The 27,956-nt window shown below is 36.3% G+C and overlaps 1 protein-coding gene across 4 annotated transcripts; it reads right to left on the bottom strand.

The window, feature by feature from the left end:
* Nucleotides 1–692: 692 nt before the first annotated feature.
* Nucleotides 693–27,814, bottom strand: LOC132640353 (folylpolyglutamate synthase). 4 transcript variants are annotated; one of them, XM_060356920.1, is made up of 17 exons: nt 27,630–27,814; nt 27,533–27,559; nt 26,158–26,303; nt 26,002–26,067; nt 24,716–24,825; nt 24,339–24,399; nt 23,381–23,464; nt 23,200–23,256; nt 23,030–23,090; nt 20,369–20,415; nt 20,165–20,242; nt 15,107–15,271; nt 14,718–15,017; nt 4,046–4,124; nt 3,707–3,859; nt 1,767–1,933; nt 693–1,049 (listed from the first exon to the last, which is right to left on the bottom strand). In XM_060356920.1, exons 1-17 carry the CDS (start codon nt 27,799–27,801, stop codon nt 990–992), a joined length of 1,833 nt encoding a protein of 610 aa, XP_060212903.1. In that variant the 5' UTR covers nt 27,802–27,814; the 3' UTR covers nt 693–989. The 4 variants fall into 4 exon arrangements, with proteins under 4 accessions (XP_060212903.1, XP_060212904.1, XP_060212905.1 ...); XM_060356921.1 differs by having other exon boundaries at nt 1,767–1,927; nt 27,630–27,813; XM_060356922.1 differs by having other exon boundaries at nt 24,329–24,399; nt 27,694–27,805.
* Nucleotides 27,815–27,956: the final 142 nt, after the last annotated feature.

The raw sequence follows: 27,956 nt of genomic DNA, 5'->3' as shown, positions 1-27,956 counted from the left end.
CAGGAACACCCAGAAGTGAATCTAGGATTTCATGAGGATGGGTTCACCATTGCTTTAAGATAAGATATAAAATTTTATAGTGACATCGACTTCTGGTTGTAGATTATCCCATGGAGTTTTATTTTTATTTTTTGGGACTTGATATAATTTGAAATAAAGGAAAGAAAAGTCATCTGATGCAATATAAAATAAAAACACGTTTTTACTTGGTTAATAATATAAAAAAGGTCAAAAGGCAGCTTTAGAAAATAATAGCAAAAACGTGCAAGAGCTGGGGATTGAACCCATGACCTTGAGGATGTAAACATAGCCTCTACTCAGTGCTCCGCTCAGCCTATTTTGATCATGTGTTCTTTTAGTTTATATTAGATATATTTTCAAAATTATACACATAATATATCGAGTTTAGTCGAGTGACCATGTGTTCACGTGATCCAAAATTTATGCATAAATTCGCCCCCGGGAAGACCCACACAATAAGAAGGCATTTGTCTAAGGTTAGACCAATACTGTGTACATGTAGTTAACACAATTGTCATCATTTATCAGTGTAAATTAATGTGTATTTTGTATTTCATTTTCCTTATTAACTTATGCATCGTGAACTGCATCTACTTTTTGTAAATACGAATATCACTGCACATACGTACTGCTGGTCCCTGAAAAGGTTTCTCATGCAAAGAACAGGTAACTTGGGAAAAATATGACAATTGTAATTGAACAATTTTCAAAAAATCATGCTATATGCTTTGGTAAAGTCGGAAAAAATACACATGAAATGCAGTTGTACATGAAAGATCAATCTCCACGACTTCTGACCAAGAACATGGGAGCTGAGGATCAACTGGAGCCTGGTATAACTAAGAGGTTGATGCTTCAGTGTAGTAAACAGAAAACAAATCTATCATGTCTTCCACGTTCTCCATTGAATCATCAGAAGCAAGAATGAATTGGAAACAGAGGGATTACAATTAGACATTGCTAGCTGCTCACTTCTTGACTAATCTCAGAACATCACCCACGAGATGTAAAGACCCTGTCACCAGGACCTAGACAAACAAGAGAAACATCAACTAGTTTGCTATATACGGAGAGTCAGACAGTGCTGAAGGACTACTATTTTACAACAACAAAAAATGACAAGTTAAATTTATGTCAGACCAAGAGTACATATCTTTTTACAACTAGTAAGATTTTCTTGCATGCATATTGGATAAGTGAAAACGATCTCTAGAACGAAAATCTGAGCAATAAGTACTGCTTTCTCAGTAATATTGATAATAATAATAACAAACAAGAAACTGTTGTGCAACAAGGACCTTAATAAGAGTTTTTTCCCTGAAATCCTATTTGTCTATTACTTAATTTGCCATAAAAAGTGTCCACTTTTGACTTCCATGATCATTATTAAGAGAATATATAGACAAGGTAGTTAAGGTGAAAAGTTACATTTTAATTCTCATAAATAGGCAAGGTGAAAAGTTGCTTAGCCGATGCTAAAAGTGAATCTAATGATAATATTTGGTGTTACACAAGTAGAGGTGTTACTTATAGAAATGAACTTTACTTTACCACAAGACAAAAAGGAAAATGAAAACTCAATTGGGATGGAGGGCGGAGGGAATGGTATTTGACTGCTACAATTTTCAGGTCAAGTATGTCATAGAGTTCTCTCGTAAGCAATAAAAAGTTATTTCCTTCTAATAGTGAGACAAAACGCAGTCCTATTCATTGATGTACATTAAGCACACATGATTCGGCATTACCTGGGAACGACCAGATCGGTTTTTACGAACAGTGTCCCTAAGCCAATTTATTGCTACAGGGAGTGAAGGAAACACTTTGCTGTTCTCACAACTTCGAGCTCCTTTCTCTGCATCATCTGTTACTTCTTCGTGTGTATGGTCTGTATTCTTCACATCATTTCCTGTAACTAAATAGGCTCAATTAAGCGCGCGACTTATCATTTAGCAGTTAATTATGCTTCTATTTCCAGGGAGGTGTTTAAAAAACCATTAACTCCATCCGTAACGACAATCTCCTCACACTTGCGGCAATATTTGGACTTCTATACAGATAAATAAGATGATAACAGACACGTGGAATGACAGTTTTATCTAATTGATACCAGTACGCTATATAATTCAGTGTACATAAGCATGCAGAAAGATTAGTCACCCTATTAGTTTATAAGAGGTCCAATAAAAAAGGGTAAAAAGAACACTAAAGCAGATTGTTGCTCAATATGACCCCTAAACGACATTTCTCTAACTCATTCAATAATGATGTCCACATCATACTTGAAGACATAACGGGATTGTTAGTCACTGTCCTGCATGTTTCAAACAGTATGGTTGGAGATATGACAGAAAATGACTTCCATAGCATGTATAAACAGATATGCAATTCTTCCTCTGTACCAAGGGAAAAGAGTGTGGATCAGGTCTCCTCTTACTGGAAAAAAAAAACCTCAATCTTCATTTTGGCTCTGTTATGATCTTAACAATAAAGAGTAAAGCTATCCATAATTATGAGAATAAGGTAAGTTTACTCATTAAACATATCTACTGGTTGAGGTGCATTTTCTAGGAGGTGATAAAGTATTAGGCATGGTCAAGGTACGCAAATAAAAGGAAACAGCCAGGATACTAGAATTTTCTCTAGTAAATCTTAAAAGTAAACCCACTTGAATTAGCTAAATACAAGATATTTCCGTCATAGCTCACTCTCAATAACAAGTATGATGGTTAAATTTCAAGGACAAAAAATATATAGTATGAATCAGACTTGGAGTATTTCCTGATGTACCAGTACCTACCAACCTAAGATGATCACGACTGAGAAACCCATTTTAAAAAACTTGTCTATCTATTCTTTTCCAACTTTGTGCATCTATAGAAAGAGTATATTCAGCCTTTTACAAAATAGAAAAGAGTATATTCAGCCTTTTACAAAAAAGAAAAAATAACAGAACTGTTGGCACTAATAACAAAAAATTACAACGAATCAGATCGATATTGCACGTCATGCGGAGAAGAATCATATCATGAAATTAAAAATGCCTCAATGGCGTACGCATAATTTTTTACAAGCGGTGTCTAAATTTAAAGAATTGAACAAATAAACAAATTTGTAACATTATATAATATTTTATTTTTATTTTTAATTTTTTATACATATGAAGTGACTTTGGCCCATTGGTCTCTTGTATCTGTCAAGAATTCAATGCTTACGAGCTCCATTTTTAAACAAAAAGTCATGAGTTCAATCCTTACAAGCTCCATTTTTTAATTAAAAAAGGGCTTTAAACTTTGCAAAATTACGTGTCCATTGGAGAATCGAACCCTGGACCTTTATCAAGTGAGAGAGGCTCTTAAACAGTATGCTAGGAAGTGGTTTTTGTTAAGCAGCGTCATTTAATGGTATTTATGGTTTTGCAATTTTTCGTATGTATACTCAGCAAAATTTTCCGATGAAGCGGTGTCGTGTGACACCGCTTCATCTAACGTGCCTCCACCCCTGAAATGCCTGCAACTTTTCTACTAATATAAAGGGATTCTTTCGGAAAACACTATCAGTCACAGAGATATTAATCATGGAATGTGGAACAAAATTAGTTCCATGACATTTGTTAATTATGAGAAGTTATTAGCTTCCAAAATACTAACTACTAAAATGTTGATTATAGTTCAATATGACTTCTAACCTTTTTCCCCATGAACAAGGTTTTCCCATATTCTTTGTAGAGTCAACTGCCATGAGAGATCAACTTGAGTATCAGTTGGCGATGAGGCACTTGCACCCACCTTGTAGTATACTGATATGTTAGGTACAAAGAGTGCTTTCTGGAAGTGGACTCCTGAAATATTAGACTCAATGTCAAATCCTGAATTACATAAAAAGTTGCGAAAAAACCATTATAAGCTCACCAGGCTATATTATCAAATATCATTCAGCATGAGATGACAACAAGATTTCAAGAATTTTATCCTTGCTAATTATCAAAAGGACTCAACAGTAAGATTGACTACGTCCAAATAATTACCATGACTAGCACACGCCCTCATCAGCCTTGGAAGAAGTAATTCAGGATCCCTCACTGACATACAGTTGAAGAGTAAGAACTGCAGGTTTGACAACACTCTCAGATTTAGCAGTGCAAATAATAATAATAATAATAATAATAAACCAACCCATTTTGAATAATAATTTTCTTGAATATATCAAGATGTTTAAAATGCATTTCTATAGTATTTGAAAATGCTAAGATACCATCTATATAAACAATGATAAAATTGCTATAGGGCATAAAAATATCATTCATAATTTTTTGAAATTCTAAAGGGGCATTGTGGAATGTCCATGCCAAATTGTCCACAAAATTCTCCTAATTGTTGTCTTTCATTTAGACCATATCTCTTAATTTGCTGATTCAGCATAATCTCATTGCATAAGGATAAACCTTCTTGCATATTAACTTACCATAAGTATACGCATCATAATTGATGCTAGCTTCTCCTCTCCTAAGAGCTTTTCTAACTCTTTCAGCAAATAGGCTAGGCAATCCATCTATAAATTTGGACTTCCAATGAACGTCATTACATTCGGGTAATTCCATAACCCTACTAAGGAATACATCCTTGTACCACCTAAATGAGGTAAGGGTTTTACATCTCAGATTTTAAAGCAAGGTTCTAATAGTTTCACTATTGTCAGACCATCTTCCTGAGAAATGTTCTATAATATTAATAATTAGTGTATAAACAACATTTGGTACCTGAACAGATCCTTCCGTTCCTTGTTCTAGCTTGATAGCGTTTAGAATATTATCACGCTGTTCTTGGGTTAAATAATTATCCCACCAACCTTTCAATGGGCCAGTAAAACCAGCAACAATCATTTCAGCAATATTCCGCTCATTATTTTTATTAGCTTTGCAAATTGTACTATACATTAGCATTCTATGTATCGTACAGTAAATTTGCCTCTCATTATAACCATCTATATTCCATTCATATATTTCCTTACCACTATAACTATTGGTAATAATATGCTCATATTCTTCAAGGAGAACATTTTGAGGAGTAGGGCGAGGATAGTAGAACATCCTTTGCCGAGGCTTTACAGCATAGGCCTGTGATATTTTATTTATTTCTTCCGATACTTTGGTCTTATAATCCTGATCGGAGAAGTCATCATCCTCTGCTACGAATTTGTAAACCTTTGAATTTTTCATCAAGCATTTGCTCTAATTCTGAAAAAGGTTTTAACTTAAAATCTTTGATTTCAGGTGAAGGTTGTATACTAGGGATGGCTATGGTTTCCTGCTTATTTCCTTTAAAGATAGCAGAATCATGTAATTTTCCAATTTCGGAAAATAGTTTGTCAATTCTATCATGTAGTGAAAGAATTTGTTCATCCAAAATATTCATGTAGATATTGGCATAATTTTGTTGTTTCAGCATATTATTAATATGCCTAGCAACAACCTACAAAGTATCGGTTTCAAATAATTTTGAAAAAGCTACAAAATGAAAGACTTTATCATCCTTACCAATTTGAAAAGACTGTTGTGGAGGAAATATTGTATTAATAATTTCTCCATTAGTCAATCTATATTCTCGTTCTAAGACAGAAATATAATTTCTAACATGTTTAGCCATAAACCAAGGAACAAAAGATATAATCTTATTGGCTTTGGAAAGATCTTTATAAAATTCTTCTTGAAAAACTATTGTTTCGTTATTATTAAAACTTGCAAAAAAATCATTTTCTAAATGGTTCCCATCTGGGTGTAAAACATTCTGCACTAATCTTAGCTCTTGCGGGTGATCCCCGACTAAAATCAATTTTATGGTCTTGATATATGAGGAAAATTCATATCTGACTCGGTCAATTCGATATTATCTTGATCAATTTTGAGACTGCTGACTCTATTATTATCAGTTTCTCTGATTTGAGAAGTAGAAGCTCTACATGGAGACTGGACAATATAATCAACTGGTGAAATATACGAATGATATGAAGAATTTGATCTAGTCAGTCTAGATCTAGTGCTGATGCTATGACTTTCAGCTTTATCTAATAAAGATTTTGGTTCTGCGAACCTTAATTTAATAGTCCCATCTGGGACCTGCTCAATTTCAGTAATATCAGTATTTAAATTATTTTGGGGAGGAGCAGCTCCTTCTATGACCCACTCTTTGGGAAAACCAATTTCATCCCATTTAATAGGTCTACAACAACTTTGGATTTACCAAAGTTAGTTTCTATCAAAATAGTTTCATTTTTGAAATTCATAATTTTACACGTAAGATTCATAGTATATAATGGTTTAAAATATATTCTATAAAAAATACATATAACTTCAATATCGGGCATATAATCATAGCCATGTAATGTAACACTCAATATTAAAGCGTTTAAAGAATTCTCGTCCTGCAAAGATACCTGCAAATTAGGATAAGCATTAAAATATACAGGATCATATGCCAAACTGGTTTGAACTGTCCCTATAAGGGATTTTTACCAATTTTGGTTTCTAATGTCTCTTAAAGCTGCTATAAAGCTTTTTGGGAAGCCTCTTAATGTAAGTGGCTTGAATGCACCCTATACTAAATCAATATGCACGAATCTATGGGTTTCCCTATAAGGGGCTAAGTCACTTTCAGATAATAATCTAAAGATGGCATGGTCACTATCAACCGTAATAGTTTCTTCAGAGGTTTTTACCACTTGCTTGAGACCTAATTTCTCAAAAGTACTCATTTGATATATTAATCTAGGCTGAATTTTAGGAATAGTCCACTTATTAAGCATATCATATTCCTCTTTTTTACTATTTTTAATAGTATATTTACTCCTAATGATATTCATTAAGAAGTGTGTTGAACTTATAACACCTATTACTACTGTGTACCATGGCTCTGATACCATAACCTGCAGGACCGCACTTCGAGATGGTGCTACAGAGGGACTTTTACTAGGTCAATAACCCTGGCAAGAAGATTGTCCAGTTCAGAACAAGTCCAACAACAGCCCTAAACGCCACCTCAACTTAGCGGGCACAACAACAGGATCACCGCCTGAATCTGAATAGTCCGCCTGGGTTATTCTCTACCTGACCTCAGTACCATCCTTGGTGAATCCTTGCTAATTAAAGCATTTTCACCATAATACCTATTAGTCTAGTATGGCATAGTTCAACACAAGGTGTTTAACTTATCATTTAGGCTAAATATGAATATGTAATTTAAAATAAAAGAAAATAAAATTACCTAATTTATGGATGTTGTGCTCAGCAGAGATAGATGTATATCAAACAGCAAACTTTTATTTAGAGAGTATTTTTACTAGAGAGAGAAGGGGGTTTTTATCAACCTGTCTTCTATCTACAACAAAGGATCCTTTTATAACGGATCATCTTAAAAACGACAAAATTAAAAGATAAGAATGGCCGACAATTTTGGCCGACAAAGAAAAGAAAAAGCTACAACTTTTAAAAGTAAAAGTACAATAATTAAAAAAAACAAAATACTTTTCTTTATTAAAGATATGCTTTATAAAAGCAGATTCTTGTGGTGGGGTCAGTTTATCACTTCATATTTGATTTTCCCCGATCTTTTGCTGAGCTGGAAGATTCTTCTTGTTGGCTTTTGAATTGGGCCAAGAATTGTGAATTATCCTCAGTATTATCAGGACTCTGAGATTCTCCGGCTAAACATGTTTGTTCTGCATCTTAGTCTGGAATTTCCCGCTGCTATGATTTCTTCTTGAGATATAACTCCTTTTTTCATTTGAATCATTCTGGCGATGTGCCGGAAAGAACTGGGAATTTCGCACTGCTGTCTGGAATTAATTGAGTCTCTATAGTTGGCTATAATGGCTTTAACTTGGTCTATTAACTCTTGGCCAGGGATAGTGCCATCAGTAGATTTCTGAATTAATTTCTTCCAGAATTTTGTATAAAAAATTCTGTGAAGATAAGGTACATTTTGCGGGGTATAACCCACTTCCACAGACCATTTCATAATCTATGGGATAGAAAATGCAATGAAAAAATACATATTAGCAATTCCATCAAAAAATGTATTATTTGTTTCCAAGTCTATTATCTTAGGAGAAACTTCAACCCATTCAGTATATAAACTTTTGAAGGACTCAGGTAAAATTTGAACGGTTGGACCATAATGAATCCACCATTGACAAAACCAATTTGGAATGCCTTGCTTATAAACATTGGCACATATTTTAATAAACCATGAATGTTTTCTATTATTATTTTCATATAAAAAGACTTTATTAAAGCCTTCAACATAATCCCAATAATTAAATTTTACAGGGATCTTCTGCTCAGGATGGATATAATCCTTTTCCTTGAGAGTACTTATTCCCCATTCTGTTGGAGAAAAAACCTTTTTTATAAATTTTTTTTTTTTTGATAAAGTGATAAAGGTAACATCTTGTATTCATATCCAAAAGCAGCACCTGGAAGTGTTGAGGGGGTAATTACAAGCTCATAAAAAGAGCCATGGTGAAGCTGTCAAAAGCTAGTCTAAAACTAGTCTGCTGTATCATTACAATTTGCCTATAAAATCTATCAAATCCCCTATATCCCCCAATAAGTTCTGATTACACCAAAAATATAATACACTAAGACAATTCATCCTAAATTTATGGATGGAGTTGCTTTTGTCTTCAAAAAGTCTTAAATTTCTCTCTTTCCAAGCTATCCACCAAATGCAAGCAGGGATTAGCTGCCACCAGTTCTCTTCTCCATTTCTGTTGCCAATACCTTGCCAACTGTTGAGTAGTTCAAAAGTAGTCTTAGGCATGGCCCAACTAACACCAAGAATACAAAAGAACATGTACCACAAATTTGCAGTTGTCTTGCAATGAATGAAAAGATGGTCATTTGTTTCCACATCTAATCCACAAAGTAGACATCTTGAGCAAATCTGAAAGCCTCTTCTTTGTAGCCTTTCATGTGTTAGGCATGCTTTCCTAACCACTAGCCAAGCAAAGCAAGAGACCTTTAGGGGAATCTTGATTTTCCAAATGAGTTTCCAAGGCCACACCTCTATGATGGAGGTTCTATGATTATAATTCCAGTAGGCAGACTTGACAGTGAAAAAGCCCTTACTATTTAGCATCCATTTTGGTTTGTCTGGTATATCTGGAGTGATCTTGAAGGGTTCCAAAGTTTGTAATAGCTCGGCTACTCTATCAATCTCCCAATCATTTAGTGCTCTCCTGAAAAGCAGATTCCATACTCGATGTTCCCATACCTGGTTGGTCTTGGTTTGCTGTTGAAGGCTAATCAAGTAGAGATCAGGGAAAAGGCTCTTCAAAGAGTTTTGACCTGTCCATGCATCATCCCAGAAAGCAGTTTTCAGACCATTGCCAATTTCAATGCAAATGTTGCTGTTGAAAGTTGGCCAGTAGTTCCTGATGGTTCTCCAAGTACTGGTCCCATAAGTGGATGTGACCACATTTGTTGTCCATTGGTTTAACAAACCATATTTATGAGCAATGAATCTTCTCCATAATGTAATGTCTTCCAAACTGAATCTCCATAGCCATTTTTGTAGTAAACTCTGATTGTGAAAACTAAGATTCCTGATACCCAAACCTCCTTGCTTCTTGCTGAGAGTTACCACTTCCCATTTTACTAGATTCATGCTTCTTCTGTCCTTGTTGCCTTGCCACAAAAAATTTCTCCTCAATTTGTCTAATCTGTCCTCCACACATTTGGGGAGGGTTGAGAAGTTATAATCTTTTCTGCTATTAGCAGGATAAAAATGTTGGAATTCTGCTGATCCTAGGGAAGGAAGAATCAACTGATAATTCATTCTATACTTATAAGTATAATTAGCGTATGACGTTGTATCAAAATACCTTTGCATTATTTGCCAAGGTTCTGTTAGGATTTAAATCCCAAATCCGACCTTTGTAAGCAGGTTCCCAGGAAAGATTGGAGGGTCACAGCTGGACCACTTAAATACCAACCTCCTTAGACAGAACCTACTTACGCCGTGATGTAAGCGAAGAATAAATAGCACACACAGATTTATAGTGGTTCACCCTCAATGTGAGAGCTACGTCCACGCTGCTGCTGCAGATCTTATTAAAGAAGAAATATTACAAGTGTTTACAACACTCAACCTCACAACCCCAATCCCAATTACACTCAAGAATTTTACCACAGAAAATTCTCTCAAAGACCTTCTCTTACTTAGGCCTTTCACTAAGAGTATTTCTCTTAGATTTTTTCTCTCTTGGGATGTGTATAGCAAATGATCTTAATGATATCTTACAAATGAACCATAAGCTACCTATTTATAGGAATGAATTTCCTATGATGAGGTAAGCGCTTACATCACGACTATTATGAGGTAAGCGCTTACATCACGACTATGTGAACAAAAGAATTGACTTGTTTGGCCAATTCCACACCTAACAAATCTCCCACTTGAAGACTAATTTTAATTTGTCTTCACACTTTGATCGATGCAGCAGCTCTTTCCTACTTTCATACTTCGTGCAGGCCAACTGAAGTTGAGCATAGCTTCAGTTTGTCTATCGTCACTGCCTTTGTCAGCATGTCTGCTGGATTCTGACTCCCTGCGATCTTCTCAAGCACCAGCGCTCCATCTTCCAAAGCTGATCTAATGAAATGGTACCGGAGTTGTATGTGCTTCCTTCGAGCATGGTAAACCGGGTTCTTTGCCAAATGAATGGCGCTTTGGCTATCACAATATAGCACACTTCCCTCGTGGTCCTGATCCAATTCCCGCAGAAAAGATTGTAGCCACATCATTTCCTTTGTGGCCTCCGTCACAGCAACGTACTCAGCCTCACAACTAGAGAGAGCTACTATCTTTTGCAACTTGGAAACCCAAGAGATTGCAGTACCCAAGAAGGCCGCGGTATTGACTGCATCTGCCCAGAATGTCTTGGGCAGTCCAGAGTGTATTCTCATACTCCGAGCACGCTCGTTCAACGTTCGGTTCATTCTTTCGGCTACTCCATTCTGTTGCGGCGTTCCAGGAATAGTCTTCATCATCTTGATCCCATTATCGGCACAGTACCGTTTGAAATCACCATCAGTGTATTCTCCGCCGTTGTCGGACCTCAAACACTTCAACTTGAGGTTTGTTTCATTCTCGACCATGGCTTTCCATCTTTTGAATACACTAAACACATCGGATTTATTTTTCATAAAATAAACCCATACCTTCCTGGTTGAATCATCAATGAAGGTCACGTAGTAGTGTGATCCTCCAAGGGAGGGTACAGTGGTAGGTCCCCACACGTCTGTATGCACCAATTCCAGCTTTTCGACCTTCAACTCTCTGCCTGCACTTGAGAAGCTTACTCGCTTTTGTTTTCCGAGAATGCAGCTCTCACACGTATGAAGGTCCACCGTCTTCAGCTCCGGAATTAAGCCATTTGTCACCAACAGCTTCATCCCCTTCTGGCTGATATGCCCAAGCCGACAATGCCACAAATCTGTCTTCTTTGTGTTGTCAACCACAGCAACAATATCACGACAGCTATCTGTCATGTAGAGAGTGCCAATCTTCTTTCCTCGGCCAACTACCATAGCACCTTTCGCCACCTTCCAAGACCCATTACCAAAGTTGAGATCATATCCCTCATCATCAAGCTGACCTACTGAAATCAGGTTTCGCATCAGCTTTGGAACATGTCTAACTTTTGTAATCTTCCACGAGGATCCATTTGACATTTTCAAATTAATGTCTCCCGTGCCAACAACGTCTAGCAGCTCTCCATCGGCTAAATAAACTTTGCCAAGATTCCCATCCACGTAGTTTGTCATTATATCATGATGTGGGGTGGTATGAAAGGACGCTCCTGAGTCAAGCACCCAAGAGTCTATCGGGCTGTCAACCGATAGCAACAACGCATCGCCAATGTCTTCCGTAGCAGCGTTGATTCCAGCCCCCTTGTTGTCCTCCTTCTTTGGCGCCCTGCAGTTCTTCTTGAAGTGACCTGGTTTTCCACAGTTCCAACAATCAAATATTCGTCCTGGTCTGGATTGACCCCTGCCATTCCTTGACTTCGATCTGCCCCTATTTCGGTTGTAGTTTCTGTCATAATTTCTGCTTCTGTTTTCAACATTAAAAGCAGAACTCGTCGATGCCTCTCCAGAATCTGTCCTGCGCACTTCCTCAGCAAGGATACGATCCCTAACATCGTTGAACTTTAGTTTGTCACTGCCGACAAAATTACTAACCGCTGCTCTCATTGGCTCCCAGCTATTTGGTAGGGATGCCAACAAAATTAGAGCTTGCACTTCATCATCGAAGTCAATTTTTACCGATGACAATTGATTTACAATGGTATTGAATTCATTTACGTGTGCAGCAACATGAGCATTTTCCATCATCTTTAGATGAAATAGTTTCTTCATGAGAAATACCTTATTATTTGCCGAAAGTTTCTCATACATGTCAGACAATACCTTCATCATATCTGCGGTGGTCTTCTCCTTTGCCACGTTGTGAGCAACGTTCTTCGACAGCGTCAGCCGAATGACTCCCAGAACTTGTCTGTCGAGAAGATTCCAATCTGCTTGCTTCATCTCCTCTGGTTTCGGACTCAGAGGTTCATGAAGCTTTCTGCCATATAAATAATCTTCAATTTGCATTCTCCAGAACGCAAAATCTGTACCATCGAATTTACCGATGCCGTGCGTCGTACCATCTTCGCCTCCCATCGTTTCTAAATCACAACACAACCTGTTGCTCTGATACCAGTTGGTAGGATTTGAATCCCAAATCCGACCTTTGTAAGCAGGTTCCCAGGAAAGATTGGAGGGTCACAGCTGGACCACTTAAATACCAACCTCCTTAGACAGAACCTACTTACGCCGTGATGTAAGCGAAGAATAAATAGCACACACAGATTTATAGTGGTTCACCCTCAATGTGAGAGCTACGTCCACGTTGTTGCTGCAGATCTTATTAAAGAAGAAATATTACAAATGTTTACAACACTCAACCTCACAACCCCAATCCCAATTACACTCAAGAATTTTACCACAGAAAATTCTCTCAAAGACCTTCTCTTACTTAGGCCTTTCACTAAGAGTATTTCTCTTAGATTTTTTCTCTCTTGGGATGTGTATAGCAAATGATCTTAATGATATCTTACAAATGAACCATAAGCTACCTATTTATAGGAATGAATTTCCTATGATGAGGTAAGCGCTTACATCACGACTATTATGAGGTAAGCGCTTACATCACGACTATGTGAACAAAAGAATTGACTTGTTTGGCCAATTCCACACCTAACAGGTTCATCCTTCCATCGAAGGTCTTCATTTTCAAGGAGAATAATTAACTCTCTATGCTCATTTTTATCATATGAGTCTGTGTCCTCATTATCATATTCAGTGAGAGCATCAGAATACGAAGGTGGCATATTATCCTTCTTCTTCTGGGATTTTATAAAATCCAGATATTGTTGATATGTGATGTCTTCCTTGTTATTACTAGAAGATCCCGCAATATTGGCGGCTATGAGCCTTTGATTGCCCATTTGGGCAAGGACAGCGCCTCTGGCTGTTCCTATATTAGTTCCTCGGCCTCCAGACTAAGATGCAGAACAAACATGTTTAGCCGAAGAATCTCAGAGTCCTGATAATACCGAGGATTTTTCACAATTCTTGGCTCAATTCAAAAGCCAACAGGAAGAATCTTCCAGCTCAGCAAAAGATCGAGGAAAATCAAAGATGAAGTGATAAGCTGACCCTACCATAAGAATATGCTTTTATAAAGCATATCTTTAATAAAGAAAAGTATTTTGTTTTTTTTAATTATTGTACTTTTACTTTTAAAAGTTGTAGCTTTTTCTTTTCTTTGTCGGCCAAACTTGTCGGCCATTCTTATCTTTTAATTTTGTCGTTTTTAAGATGATCCGTTATAAAAGGATCCTTTGTTGTAGATAGAAGGCAGGTTGATAAAAAAACCCTTCTCTCTCTTGTAAAATCACTCTCTAAATAAAAGTTTGTTGTTTGATATACATCCATCTCTGCTAAGCACAACATCCATAAATTAGGTAATTTTATTTTCTTTTATTTTAAATTACATATTCATATTTAGCCTAAATGATAGGCTAAACACCTTGTGTTGAACTATGTCATACTAGACTACTAGGTATTATGGTGAAAATGCTTTAATTAGCAAGGATTCACCAAGGATGGTACTAAGGTCAGGCAGAGAATAACCCAGGCGGACTGTTCAGATTCAGGCGGTGATCCTGTTGTTGTGCCAGCTAAGCCGAGGTGGCGTTTAGGGTTGTTGTTGGACTTGTTATGAATTGGACAACTTATTGACCTAGTAAAAGTCCCTCCGTAGCACCATCCCGAAGTGCGGTCCTGCAGGTTATGCTAATAATACTAATACTAATACTAATACTAATACTAATAATGTAATCAGCATTTCAAAAGAAGAAGAAAATGATAACTGAGTGTAGAACAATCTCCTTCCTATATGTGCTTACTCTCTGGTTAATTCAACTTTATACTATAGAGAGATATGATAAAGAAACTTCAGCTCTGTTCAATGATTCGACTCATATATTGAACTCAAGAAAAGCTCATGTCTTCAAAATTCAAACTCTAAAAGCAGCATGCAGTCAAAAGTAGCATACAAGAAATCCTTAGAATGAAATTGAGATAAGCTTACCTGTGTTGCGCTTTTCTTGGATGCTTCATGATGGCTAATCTCTACGGAATCATGCGAGGTTTCCAATTCATTATGTCCAATATTACTGGCAGAGGAATTGTGCTGCTTGTAGTCTCCTCTGATCGCCAGTGAAAACCATTTGGCACATACATCCATGCTTTCAGGACTATGGGCACCATCCAAGTAGAACACAAGTTCCCCTAAGCTTTCACTCTCTATGAGTTGGTCAGGCACAATTTGAGCACGGCCTTGTAAAGCAGCTGTTGCTAGCCCTTTCACAAATTGCTCAGGTAGATGTGTCTACTTAGAAGGGGGGAAACAAAAGAAAGAAATTAAGAGTAGGGAAAAGAGGAATACGGTGTATAGGACATCCATGATATATCATTTACCATATCTTTTAGGTAATTAATTTCACTGTGGCCGGTTCTCTGTAGCCAAGTAGAGCATAATGCAATGGCAAGACCAGCATTTATATATTGGTGCTCACCCTCTAGCCCAAGATGTAAACCACTCAGCACGCTGGCATCAAGTGGAGCAGCTACTTCAAGATGTACCTGCACAACAATACATGTTAACATCAATAAGAAACTTCTTAACATAATTCTGTTCCTGTTAAGAAGGAAAGTTGACCATAGATCAAAGATGAAAATTTATTCCTTCCTTTAAATGAAGGAAAAGTTGATAAGATATTTCTGACATGAGCTCTCCCTTACATGAATCCCACACTGACCTTTCATTTCAGTACCATTCTGTCCAACTTGAAAGACAGTTCTATTCATCCAGTTAACGTATTTAGATGAAGTTCCCCTTGGATGTCAGCAAGTAAACCAGTTACTGCCTCTTTTTGTTCCTCTCACCTTTGAGCTAAGATATTGTAACCTAAGTTGCTGATCTAATGGAACTCCACAGGTCAATCGACTTGAACACCAAATATAAATAGTCTCAAGTTGCTTAAGAGTCATCACAATACTTTTTGCAACCAATTACAAAAGCGAAGACTGTGTTCTGCCTGATACAAACATTAAATTTATACCTACAGCTACCTAATTGGTTACAACTATGCTTTCATTTTCCAAATCCTCAACTCTTACTTAAGCTCGAGGCACAAAATTTTTACATTGATCTGAACTGAAGCTCCTGCGTGATCTACTTTCATTAAAGGCATATTTGACAACCTGAAGATAATTTTCTTTACATAAATAAGAACTACACAAGAGATTCTGAACTAGAAAGATCATAACAATTTCAGACTTGATGCTCAAGTGGGTTGCACAAAATCTAAACCATGTAACAATGAAATTCTTTGTCCGTTTTGGCCAAATTAGACATTCCGGTGACTGCAGCAAGTGCTATACAAAGTAACAGGAAGGGACAAGTGATATCACATGCCCTATTTCCGTTGTCTAAGTTTGCAACAGTCACAGTTTAAAAGTGACATTGCAAAATTATAGTTCAAAAAGAGTGGAACCAAAACTAAAAAGGTCTCCTTTTGACATATTAAGTTCTATCAGAGAAAAAGTTGGCAATATTTAAAGCTCACAGGATGCTGCAGATAAAAAGACATGCCCCAACTACATCACTTCCGTGTGCTTCATCCTTCTCAGTTATTAGAATTGTCCAGTAATATATCTTACCAATTAACACAGCCATCACATTGTTCTCATGTTTGACATTCAATACTTTGGCTTTTTATCTTTTAACTCTTGGCAGCTGAATTTGGCCCAAGTTGGTGGCAATGAAGGGAGATTTGAAGGAAGGGAAGGTTGTCAGAGGTTTGTTGAGGGAGAATGTTACTTCTGTTATACCTATCTGGTTGAGGAGGGACCCAGGGAGACGATGACATTCTTTAAAAACAGATCATTCGTCACTTTTTTATTTTAAGTTCTGCTCCTCTTTAGATTCTTTTGTTTAAATGGCTTATTTGAAAATATCCTGTAGACTTCAACCGGCAGCTGCTTAAAGTGCCAGCTGCAAGTCCCTCAAAACAAAAGGTTCCAGTGATGAAATTTAAAGTGCAAGGCCAGAGTTGAGAATAGGGTATAACCATTAGAACCATAAGGCACCTAACACTTTACTACTATATATAAGGGACAATCAAGAGGTATTTGTAGTCCTCACAAAAGTTTCCAATTTAATGTTAACCTTTTCAATTAATTACTTCTAGGTCCCAAATTTATTTTTAATTTTATTGTCTACTTTTTCATTACTTTACTTTTACTACTATATATAAGGGAGAATACCCATTTTTTGTAGTCTTCACATGATTTTTTTTTTTTTTTACTCTTTTTACCCCTAATTAAAATTTTAATGGCTTTGTGAATCTTCACACATTTTGGTAAATTTTGAAAACTTTAAGGACTTTATTCATGCCCCTAAAAATGATGATTATGAAAAAGGTTATAGAGGCCCCTCAAAGCATACTCATACATATTTGAATCTTTTATGTAGAAATATAATTAAACTTGTTTCAAATTATGTTTTTCCATAAGAATTTATTATAGACACATAAAGAGTTATCATGTCATTCAATTCTATCTTAATATAGGCTTAATTATTGAACTAAAATATTATTCTTATAATACTATTTATTATTTATTAATGTTATTTACCATTTATCATTTGCTATTTTAATTTTTTATTCGTCCATTCAGTAATTTCTTTTTAATTTTCTCCTACAATCTTATGTCGTACATGCTGGCGAACATAAGTAATTTATAAGGATTTCACTTAAGTTTGGATTAAGTTTTGAATTAAGAAAATAAATATAAATAACTTATATCATTGTTAAATACTTCAAAAAGGTAAATCACAGTCCCTCCTTCTCAATCGAAAAAACGAATTCCGAAGTACGATAGTTAATTAATAAATTTTATGTGGGCACTCTATTAAAATAAAATTTATTTACTATATTAAAAGAGTTACTATAAAATATTAGTTTTATATATTCTGAAAATGTTTGAAAAAATAATGTAGTTAAAGAAATTACAATTTGATTTTCAGACAGTAATAACACTAAACAATTGCAAAAAATTATATTTTTTATTTTTTTCTTTAATATTAAATTTTTTTGCAAAATATCGGATAATCAATATTTTATATAGTTTAGGATAAAATAGTTACGTTTAACATGAAAAGTTATTACAATGTAGATTCCATAAAATGGTTTATTAAATTAAGAAAAGGTTAAAAAAATGTTATTTTTTAACATGCATCTTTTGGAAGGTAAAAAAAAGCTTAAAGTCAGAACAATTAATTCTATTGACTTTTCAGTATTTTTTTCTGATTTAATTTGAAAGAATCTACAAAAAATACTTGTAATATCAAGGCTTTTAATTATTTATATTTATTTGTAAGTTAACTTTATTGATTTCATCATGCGACAATATTTGCGCATCAAATATATTTGACATACATTGAATACTGTAATATCTTTGGTATAAAACAAGTTAGCCAATATGGATTCAATTCAAAGAAACAAATGAAATTAATTTAACATATGAAAACTCAATTTGGATCATCAGAGATTTTAATCTCAAAAAATTTAAGTAAAATGGAAACTAGAAGAGCTTTCAAATGTTTGATTTTTTTTTTTAAATCTAATATACAAACTATGAAAAATACAACAACAACAACAACCCAGTGAAATCCCACAACGTGGGGTCTGGGGAGGGTAGAGTGTACGCAGACCTTACTCCTACCAAGGTAGGATGGCTGTTTCCGAGAGACCCTCGACTCAATAAAAACATAAAAAGAGGTCAGATACGGCTAAGAGATTCAAAGCGATATGGAAATGAAGTAACGCAAGCGACACAGATAACATAGAATAATCAAAGCACAGGAAATAACAGATAATAGCATAATAGCATAAATTAGAGCACAAGAAATTATACTACGATAATGCGACTATTAATAAGGCAGGGTAATGAGACTATCTACTAGCCTTCTACCCTAATATGGGTCCTCCAAACCCTCCTATCTAAGGTCATGTCCTCGGTAAGCTGTAACTGCGCCATGTCGTGTCTAATTACCTCTCCCCAATACTTCTTTGGCCTACCCCTACCTCGTCTGAAACCATCCATGGCCAACCTCTCACACCTCCGCACTGGGGCATCCGTGTCTCTCCTCTTCACATGCCCAAACCATCTCAATCTCGCTTCTCGCATCTTGTCTTCCACCGAGGCCACTCCCACCTTGTCCCGAATATCCTCATTCCTAATCCTGTCACTCCTGGTGTGGCCACACATCCATCTCAACATTCTCATCTCAACAACTTTCATCTTTTGAACGTGAGAAACCTTAACTGGCCAACACTCCGCCCCATACAACATAGTCGGTCTAACCACCGCTTTGTAGAACTTTCCCTTAAGTTGTGGTGGCACCTTCTTGTCACATAGCACTCCGGAAGCAAGCCTCCATTTCATCCACCCTGCCCCAATACGATGTGTGACATCATCGTCAATCTCCCCGCTGCCTTGCATAATAGACCCAAGATACTTGAAACTACTTTTCTTCTTGATGACTTGGGTACCAAGCCTCACTTCCAAGCCGGCCTCCTGAGGTGCTTCACTAAACTTACACTCTAAGTACTCTGTCTTGGTCCTACTCAGCTTAAACCCTTTAGACTCCAGAGTTTGTCTCCAATCCTCCAGCTTAGCGTTAACTCCGCTACGAGTCTCATCGATCAGGACTATGTCATCCGCGAAAAGCATACACCATGGCACCTCACCTTGAATTTGCCGCGTCAATCCATCCATCACCAAGGCAAATAAGAACGGACTAAGAGCTGATCCTTGATGCAACCCCATCACAACTGGAAAGTGCTCTGAGTCTCCTCCTACTGTCCTTACCCTGGTTTTGGCTCCCTCATACATGTCCTTGATCACCCTAATGTACGCCACAGGTACACCTTTAGCCTCCAAGCATCTCCATAGGATTTCTCTTGGGACTTTGTCGTAAGCCTTTTCCAGGTCAATGAATACCATGTGTAAGTCCCTTTTCCTCTCCCTATACTGCTCCACCAGTCTCCTCACAAGATGGATGGCTTCTGTAGTTGAGCGTCCCGGCATGAATCCGAACTGATTCTCTGAAATAGACAAACTATGAAAAATACTTTCCTTTAATTTCCAGGTACGTTTTTGTACTTTAATATTTTAGAAGTCTTTCGAAGTATCAGATTGATATTACAAAAACAAAGCAGCAAAAGCAGAAAAGTTTAAAAGATATCTACAAATTAAAATTTTAACGTCAGTTCTAAGCCTGGGCCAAATGACACTAGTATATCATACAACAACAACAACAACAACAACAACCCAGTGAAATCCCACATCTTGGGGTCTGGGGAGGGTATAATGTACGCAGACCTTACTCCTACCAAGGTAGGATGGCTGTTTCCGAGAGACCCTCGGCTCAGACACTAGTATATCATATAAGAGAAAATTTCTACTTACATCCAACTCAGAAGCCTTGTCTTCAAGCACAAGCATTGCTTCGTCAGGCTGGGGAACAGTAAAGGCTGGCACTCCTCGCTGTTTCAAGCATAAACACAAATGAGGAAGAAAGAAACAAACAGGACATGAAATGAAAAGCCTAAAACAGGATGACAGTATTTAAGCAAGGGGCACAATTTTTTATGATGTGATATTTCATCCAACCTTGAAGATTCCTGCCTTTTCTCCAGCAATTTGTCCAAGAGTATTTCCTAGTGATAGTAGTTCATGCATGATGATAGAAGCAATCAAGACAAGATCAAGATACTCCACCAAGTTAATATCATAAAATCAACACAATAGAGATCTGGGTTAAAATTTAAATGTAAATGAAGGTATGATAGACATCTAAATAGTAAAGCTTGCAGAAAAAACTTTAGTGCCATTTGCAACATTTTATGAGGTAGATGCGATCTGAAGACTTTTGAGCACGTTCTACTCAATTAATAACACATTTCTATAGAAAACACCCCCCCCCCCCCCAACAACCACACCAAAAAAAAAAAAAGGAAACATATGATGCAAGTCACTAGTACAAGAATATGTACAAAAGCAGCTTCCTTAGAACACATTCTGTAATTTTAAGTTAACAAAACTTTCTGCAGGTGATTATCCTCACTTTATTCAATTAAAATTTAAACCGGAAGTTATTTACATAGTATACCCACCACCGATGTAGCTTTAAGGTAATTAGAGTAACTCTGTTACATGTCAAATATGGATTGTGACACCACAGGAGACAATTAAGTTCAGTCCAACAATAAACAGAAATGCTTAGCCATGCTTTACTGTCACTTTTGAGTTTATTAAGTTTTATAGACTTCATGTATCTGATGAGTGGCTGTTTTTTTCTTCTTCGTTCCTTGGGATAAATCGATTTCACTTTACTCGTCAAGGAGGTTTTCAAGATAACCAGTCTATGATAACATAATTAGTGAATAGAGTGTTGCGTTTTCATACATGGGACTAACTTCTCACCTGTGGGGGATATTCGAGTTTGGACTCATGTCTATCACTAAGCTAAGCCAGACGGAATGGTCTTGTCTGGAACTCTCCTTTCTAGGTTTAGATGATAAAACAATCAAAGTCCATTGATACCACATCAAGATGGTGTCATTTGTCAAAAACTATTTCCCGAAGAAGTAAGTGCCTCTCAACCTCCATTTTCATAACATTGTCCCACATCTATAAACTGGAATTTTCTCTTACATCCAAAAAAAATTATAAATTCGTAAAAACTTCTTATGCAACAACAGTCTCCCTCACACCCACCAAAACAACCTTCAATTTCTATGGTTCCCAATAGTGCAAACACTACATAGTAGAATGTTCTTCCAACTTGTGTTGCTCTACTTGTCAGTCCTATGTGATCCCTCAACATATTACTGTTTCAGCTACATCATGGGCATCAGCCAAGTCACCTCAAACAAAGTAAGTGCACGATTCCAAAGCTGCTCCATATACACATAATATATAGCAATAAATGGTCTGCGTCCTCCTCCTCTTCCTTGTTTGATGAGTAGCACCATCTTGTGACACTCTTCCTCAAATTGTCTGATATTTGGATACCATCGCACACCACAAACCCTATCCTTTTCCTCAAATTATCTGGTGAATAGGTTCTAATTAGGAGAGGACTCTCCTTTTTAACAAATTTTGAGTTGGTATTCACTAGCCATTCTATCCTTACCACATTTTCAATCCCAATAGTTAAAATTCGCCAATTTACTCTTGGGTACTTCACCATCCTAGAAATCCCCTAAACAGCCCATAAGTGCAAGTTAGTATTTTCCTAAACTACTCAGAAGTCTCCCTGCTCACTTCTCTACTTCATGCATCCGAACTTTCAAAACCACTTATGATTTCTTTTCCTTTTTTTGATAACCGTGGTGTCCGCGCCAGCTTCCGCACACCCAACTAATTCCACGAGGCACCTGCTACCTCCCACCAGTAAAGGTACCGGGTAACTCTATCCACAAACGGTATGAAATCACCTAGTGTTTTTGCCTCCACTGGCAATTGAACCCGACACCTCATGGTTCTCAACCTAATTCATTGACCACTTTCTATCCAGTTCATTATTTAACTGATAAAACAAGGTAAAAGTAATTTCTAGAAATATATTCCCTTCTTCACCTACTTCAGTTAATCATTCACACTTGTCCTTAAATCTACTCCCATGATTGTACACCTTGCATGTTACCGGTAAGCCAATTAGAAATCTGCATTCTGGGCTCCACTAATTCTTGTTTTTTTGATAGGTCATTCTGGCTCCACTAATTTTACATAGCAGAAAGTTTAGGAAATAATCATTTGGACCATAAACTTGAGAATAGTAACGACTACATATAGCAATTTCTGTTTCCTAAATGATTGAGGAGTAGTTATGCAGTACTAGCAGAACCATAGTTGCTATGCAGATTCTGTGTATGCTAGCACAGTTAAGTTGTAGCAGGATAAACTGACAAAGCCCACATACCAATTAAAGACAATGTTGTTCATGTTCTATATTAACTCTTGTGGGGTAGATTCCAATTTTTGTCCCTAATTATTTAACCCAACATCGATTTAGTCCCAACATTTGAAATCTTTCTCATCCTCAGAGTTTTAGATTCCACCTGTGCAAAAGTATAATATAGGCAAAGTAAACATAAGGATTACTTGTGCTGGAATAAATTGATAAAATCAAATGTTAAGAAGCAAATCATATTTAATGTTAAAATTTGTGATTCAATTGCATCATCCTAAAAACTAGACATTGCTGAAGTTAGACGATAAAACTAAGACAAAACAGTTGCCTAGAATTAATGAAGAAGAAACACAAACCAAGAATCTCCATGTGGTCATACCCTAGTGAAGATATGCCACAAACAACTGGATTCTCAACCTGAAAAGAATAACACACATCATCATAGTGGATATCCAAAAATGACTGATAGATTGAAGTTTTGGATAGATCGCTGTAGCAAACATTGTCCAATATGTCGCCTACGTACCACATTTGTTGCATCATATTTGCCTCCTAATCCAACCTCCAAAATAGCAACATCTACCTGCTCACAGTACAATGCACGAAAAATTCACTACTTGTGATAAAACTACAGTTAAAATTCACTTTTAAAATAATGAATGTATATTCGGTTGTCAATTTTGCCATGGAAAGTCACCAGGACCCACCTGCTCTGCTGCAAATATTTTGAAGGCTAGTAGCGCAAGGAAGCGAAAGTAAGTGGGCATTGGGACCTCATCAGTGGTTCTTTCCTACACAAGGAATACCAAGAGTCACCTCATATAAACATTCTAGGTCAAAGCAGGCTGAGGAGATCTGAGAACAGAGTACGATGTTATGCAAGACCTGTTAAAATAAAATCAGGAATAATCCATGTTGTTTGTTCTTATTGAAATGCTACGCATGGTGGACTATAATACTTCCAATCATCAGCTTTGCACATCTAGAGACTTAAAAACGTATTTTAGATTTAACTTTTACAATGTAATGTAACCGACAACCCATTAAATACACTGGAACAACAACCACCCAGTGTAATCTCACGAGTGGGGTCTGGGGAGGGTAGAGTGTACGCAAAACTTAACCCTACCTTGAGAAGGTAGAGAGGCTGTTCCCGATAGACCCTCGGCTCAAAGAAAGATGAAAAAGGAATACACTGGAAATGACAGTAATTTCTATGTCTGCTCCTATGCTGGCATTTCGAATTAGTTAGCATGAAGTCCAAATGATGGAAAAAGATTTGGTCATGCATCAAGAAGGAGCTTCACTACAGTCGCTCAAGTGTCATTGACTACTCTTGATCTTAGCCAAAAGGAAGAGAAAGGCATAAGTGTCATTGGCAACTCAAGGTAGAATAACCACGCGGTATTGGAATATTTAAACAGTATCTATCAAATATCCAGGTTAAGATTCAAACACTACTCATTAAGCAAGAATTCCCCTGCATATGGGCAAATGATTCATGAATAACATTCAAAACGACTACTTTGTGTTCTGAGGTTTTATCCAAAATATTAATTCCGCAAGAGAACTACCACATGTAACTATCATTGCGCCTAATACTTAACAGGGGATGGAGTTACCAAATAAGTTAACATTCCAAAGAACACATTAACCTTTACTCGCCTTGAATCTATCGAAGCACCACCAAAAATATGCCAAAAACTTGTCTTCACATATGTCCATTCTGAAAGAACCCAAGTTTAATGACAGAGTTATCAACTGAGCATTAATATAACCTTATAAATTGGAATTTGACATCAGGTGAAAAGTAGTACATATTATTTCAAGAGACTGCTGGCAATTTATATCTTATATGAACATCCAATCACACAACCCGAGATTGATAAAACTAAAAATCAAGTACTCCAACAGGACCAACAAAATTTTACAGCAATTGGAATAAGTTAAGTTTATTTATCAAAATAAAATTGGAAGAAATTTTCAGTTTTAACTGATCTAGAACATGATGATCCTAACATCGGTGCTGGAAACTCACTCACCCATCCAATCGGAATCTTTCTCTAACATCAATGAGGTGAGGAGATGTAAAAAGCCCAGTACGAAAGCCACAGCTGCGCAATATAGATTCTGAGAAGGCGCAAGTTGAACCCTTCATGAAACCCATAACAAAAGAAAAATCAAGGATACAAACCATTAGTAAAAAAGGTTGAAAAATAACATGCTTCTTGTGTAACACTATAGCATATCGACAGAAAAACTTTTGGAAGAATGCTTCAACTAAAGGATCCAATACAAGCCCAGTTGCTGGAACGTATGTAGATAAAATGTGTTAACAGAAACCACCGCAGAACATTATCAAAAATAGAAATTACCACAGAATAGACAGTATATCCATTCTGGATTCATCTTATGCCCACGAGCATCCTTATATTTTAAAAAAAAATAAAAAAAAATCAGCATAGTCGCCGATATTTTTATTTTGCAATCTCAGAGCAGTACCACTGAACCTGATTCTGATTAATATCAAGAATACTTTTAGCTAGAGATTGCTATAGAACTTAAAAGTGACTTGCAGCAAGTTAATTTGTCAATTCATTCAATGATTGCAATTGGCAAAAGGGGTAAGCATAAGATAGTTGATACATATAGTTTAGGATTTCGAAGGAATTTGGTTACACGGATTAATACATAAAGAAATTGGAAATCCCTGTCCACTAAGAAGTGAACATAACTACTCCCTCTATCCCAATATATGTGATACACTTTCCTTTTTAGTCTGTCCCAAAAGGAATGATAGATTTCTATATTTAGAAATAATTTAACTTAGAACTTCCCCTTGTACCGTTGATGAAATGATTTAGAACCACACAAATATCTATGACTTGTTTTAGACCACAAGTTTCAAAAGTCTTCCTTTCTTTCTTAAACTTCGTGCAGAGTCAAACTATATCACATAAATTGGGACGAGGGGAGTAATAAAAAGAATAAAACAAAAAGAAGCAAACAGAAGAACGAAAGAAAAAAAAAAAGATATACTTGTTAAATGAACTGATGATGCTTGAGCAGAACAACTAGAGAAGTGCACTGAAAATAAAAGACATGGAACATAAGTTGTTCAAATGTGCAACATATTCTTCCAAAGCTATTGGAATCCGAATTATGGAAACATTTTTGAAATGAGATAACAATGTGGTCCACTATGATGGCTTGACATGTTAGACAAACCTCAATTAATCAAATTCTAAAAATTCAATCAAGACGTGAGTCATGACAGATTAGAAATTGACACTCTCTATAGCAGACTAGAGCCGATATAACTCATTACCTTTCCTTTTGTACCTGCCACATGGATAACCTTCATCTGCTTAATCGGCTCTTCTAGCTCCAGTATCTGCGACCCATTTCAGTAGAGATATAACTCAGCTCCATATCAACAACTAACCAGCCTATAACACGAAAGGGAAAGAACAAGAAAAACAACCTTGACATAGTCAAAGAGCAATTCATATTTATCCCCTTTATTGCTCTTATCAGCGCGACTGCGTTTTGTGATCAATGACGATAGCGCTTCCATTGCCTCTTCATACGGAGAAAGAGTTGGTTTTGTATCATCCTTCCCTTCACCAGCTTCACCAATTACTCAATCCAATCAGAACAAATAGACATACAAAGACAATTAATCATTATGAAAGAAAAAACAGTAAAAGAATTGCATATCTGAAGTATATAACTCCTGCAAAAACAATAGACCAATTAATCAATAAATCAACTATGCATCCAATTAAGAGTTGATTTCTCAGATGGTCACTCAACTAATAGCTTCTATCTCAAAAAGTCACTCTCTTTGTTGAGGGAAATTGGAATCAAGAAGAAAGATGACTTTCTGAGTTAATAACTATTAGTTGAGTGACCTCTATGAGATCAACCCATCCAATTAATAGGGGTCAACTATATAAACTCCTATGTATCTAATCTCAAAAGATTCAATTTTTCCTCTGCCCATCAACCGACTGGCAGATGCGGATCCACCATATTGGATGCAGGTTCAGGAAACCCAGTAGCTTTTCCTCAAACCTTATACTCTCTCAGTCCCAATTATGTGGCACTTTTCACTTCCCGAGCGCCAAGTTGACTAACTTTTTAAGCCAAAATGGATTAGATAAACTCAATATTTTAAAATTAAAATCTAGATATTCAAAAATTATACAAAAAATACTGTAAGTTGCAATCTTTCTCATATCAATATAATGATAAACTACATTTTAAATTATTTTTTGGTCAAAGTTTTACATAGTTTGAATCTTGAAAAACGATAAGAGTCGCATAAATTGGGACAGAGGGAGTATATGTATTATAACATTTACTAAATATCTATAAATATTTGACTGTGAACCCAATTATTACTTTTGAAGTCCCTATAGGATCCCATAAATTTCAAATCCTGGATCCGCCTCTACCTACCTCCACGCTCCTCGTTAAATGTCTATGAATATTTGACTGTGAACTCAATTATTATACTCCCTCCGTCCCAAAAAGATCAGCACATTTCTATATTTAGAAATAATATAACTTTATGAGATGATTACCAGCCACATAAATATCCAACGGTTGCTATGGATAACACATGTCAAAAGTTTTCCTTTTTTCCTTAAACTTCGTGTCAAGTCAAACAAGACAATTTTTTTAAGACGGAGGAAGTAATTATTATTATTAGTATATATTAACATAATAAAGTAGCAGTAGAAATCCCTAAACTTCAAATCTTGGATCCGCCTCTGCCGCTAAGATTTGCGGAAACAATAAATCAAAGGAATTTTATTTTTTTAATGAAAGGAGTTAAAGATTAGGGCATGTACCTTGTGACATTTCGATTGGGACACAACCTGTGCAAATAAAACAGGGAATTAAAATCAGCAATAAAAGAAAGAGTTATTAAACACAAATGAAACGAACCAGAAAAGTGAGATGGAGATGTGAAGCGTAGCCTTAGTGGGTGGAGCAGAGTTTTAGTACTGACAAGTGGCGGATGTTGAATGGAGTAAGATGATAAACTGGGTTGGCAATTGGATTTGGAGGCTAGTGGACAATATGGATTATAATTATAGTTGGCTCCCCGAATTTCCATGCACTATCTTATTCTGTTGTAACCATTATGTATTAGTGTGTAGTCTGGTAGGGGGAGTATGAGCCCGTTTGGATTGGCTTATAAGTTGTTTTCAGCTTTTTTGAGTGTTTGGCTAGCCAGTTTATAAGTCATTTTGTGCTAAAATAAGTTCAAAA

Source organism: Lycium barbarum, chromosome 5, assembly GCF_019175385.1.
Source record: "Lycium barbarum isolate Lr01 chromosome 5, ASM1917538v2, whole genome shotgun sequence".
In the NCBI taxonomy this organism is placed as follows: domain Eukaryota; kingdom Viridiplantae; phylum Streptophyta; class Magnoliopsida; order Solanales; family Solanaceae; genus Lycium; species Lycium barbarum.
Note: the sequence above shows the minus strand (reverse complement) of the source record. Positions and strands in the feature narration are given on the sequence as shown.

Excerpts from the sequence above, each read along its gene's own strand:
- LOC132640353 (XM_060356920.1), bottom strand. The coding sequence starts at position 27,801 with ATGGAAATTCGGGGAGCCAACTATAATTATAATCCATATTGTCCACTA. Across the intron at positions 4,125-14,717 it reads CCAAGAAAAGCGCAACACAG|TTCTTACTCTTCAACTGTAT; the intron begins GTAAGCTTATCT and ends TCAAACCTGCAG. Across the intron at positions 1,934-3,706 it reads CCTTGTTCATGGGGAAAAAG|TTACAGGAAATGATGTGAAG; the intron begins GTTAGAAGTCAT and ends GAGCCTATTTAG.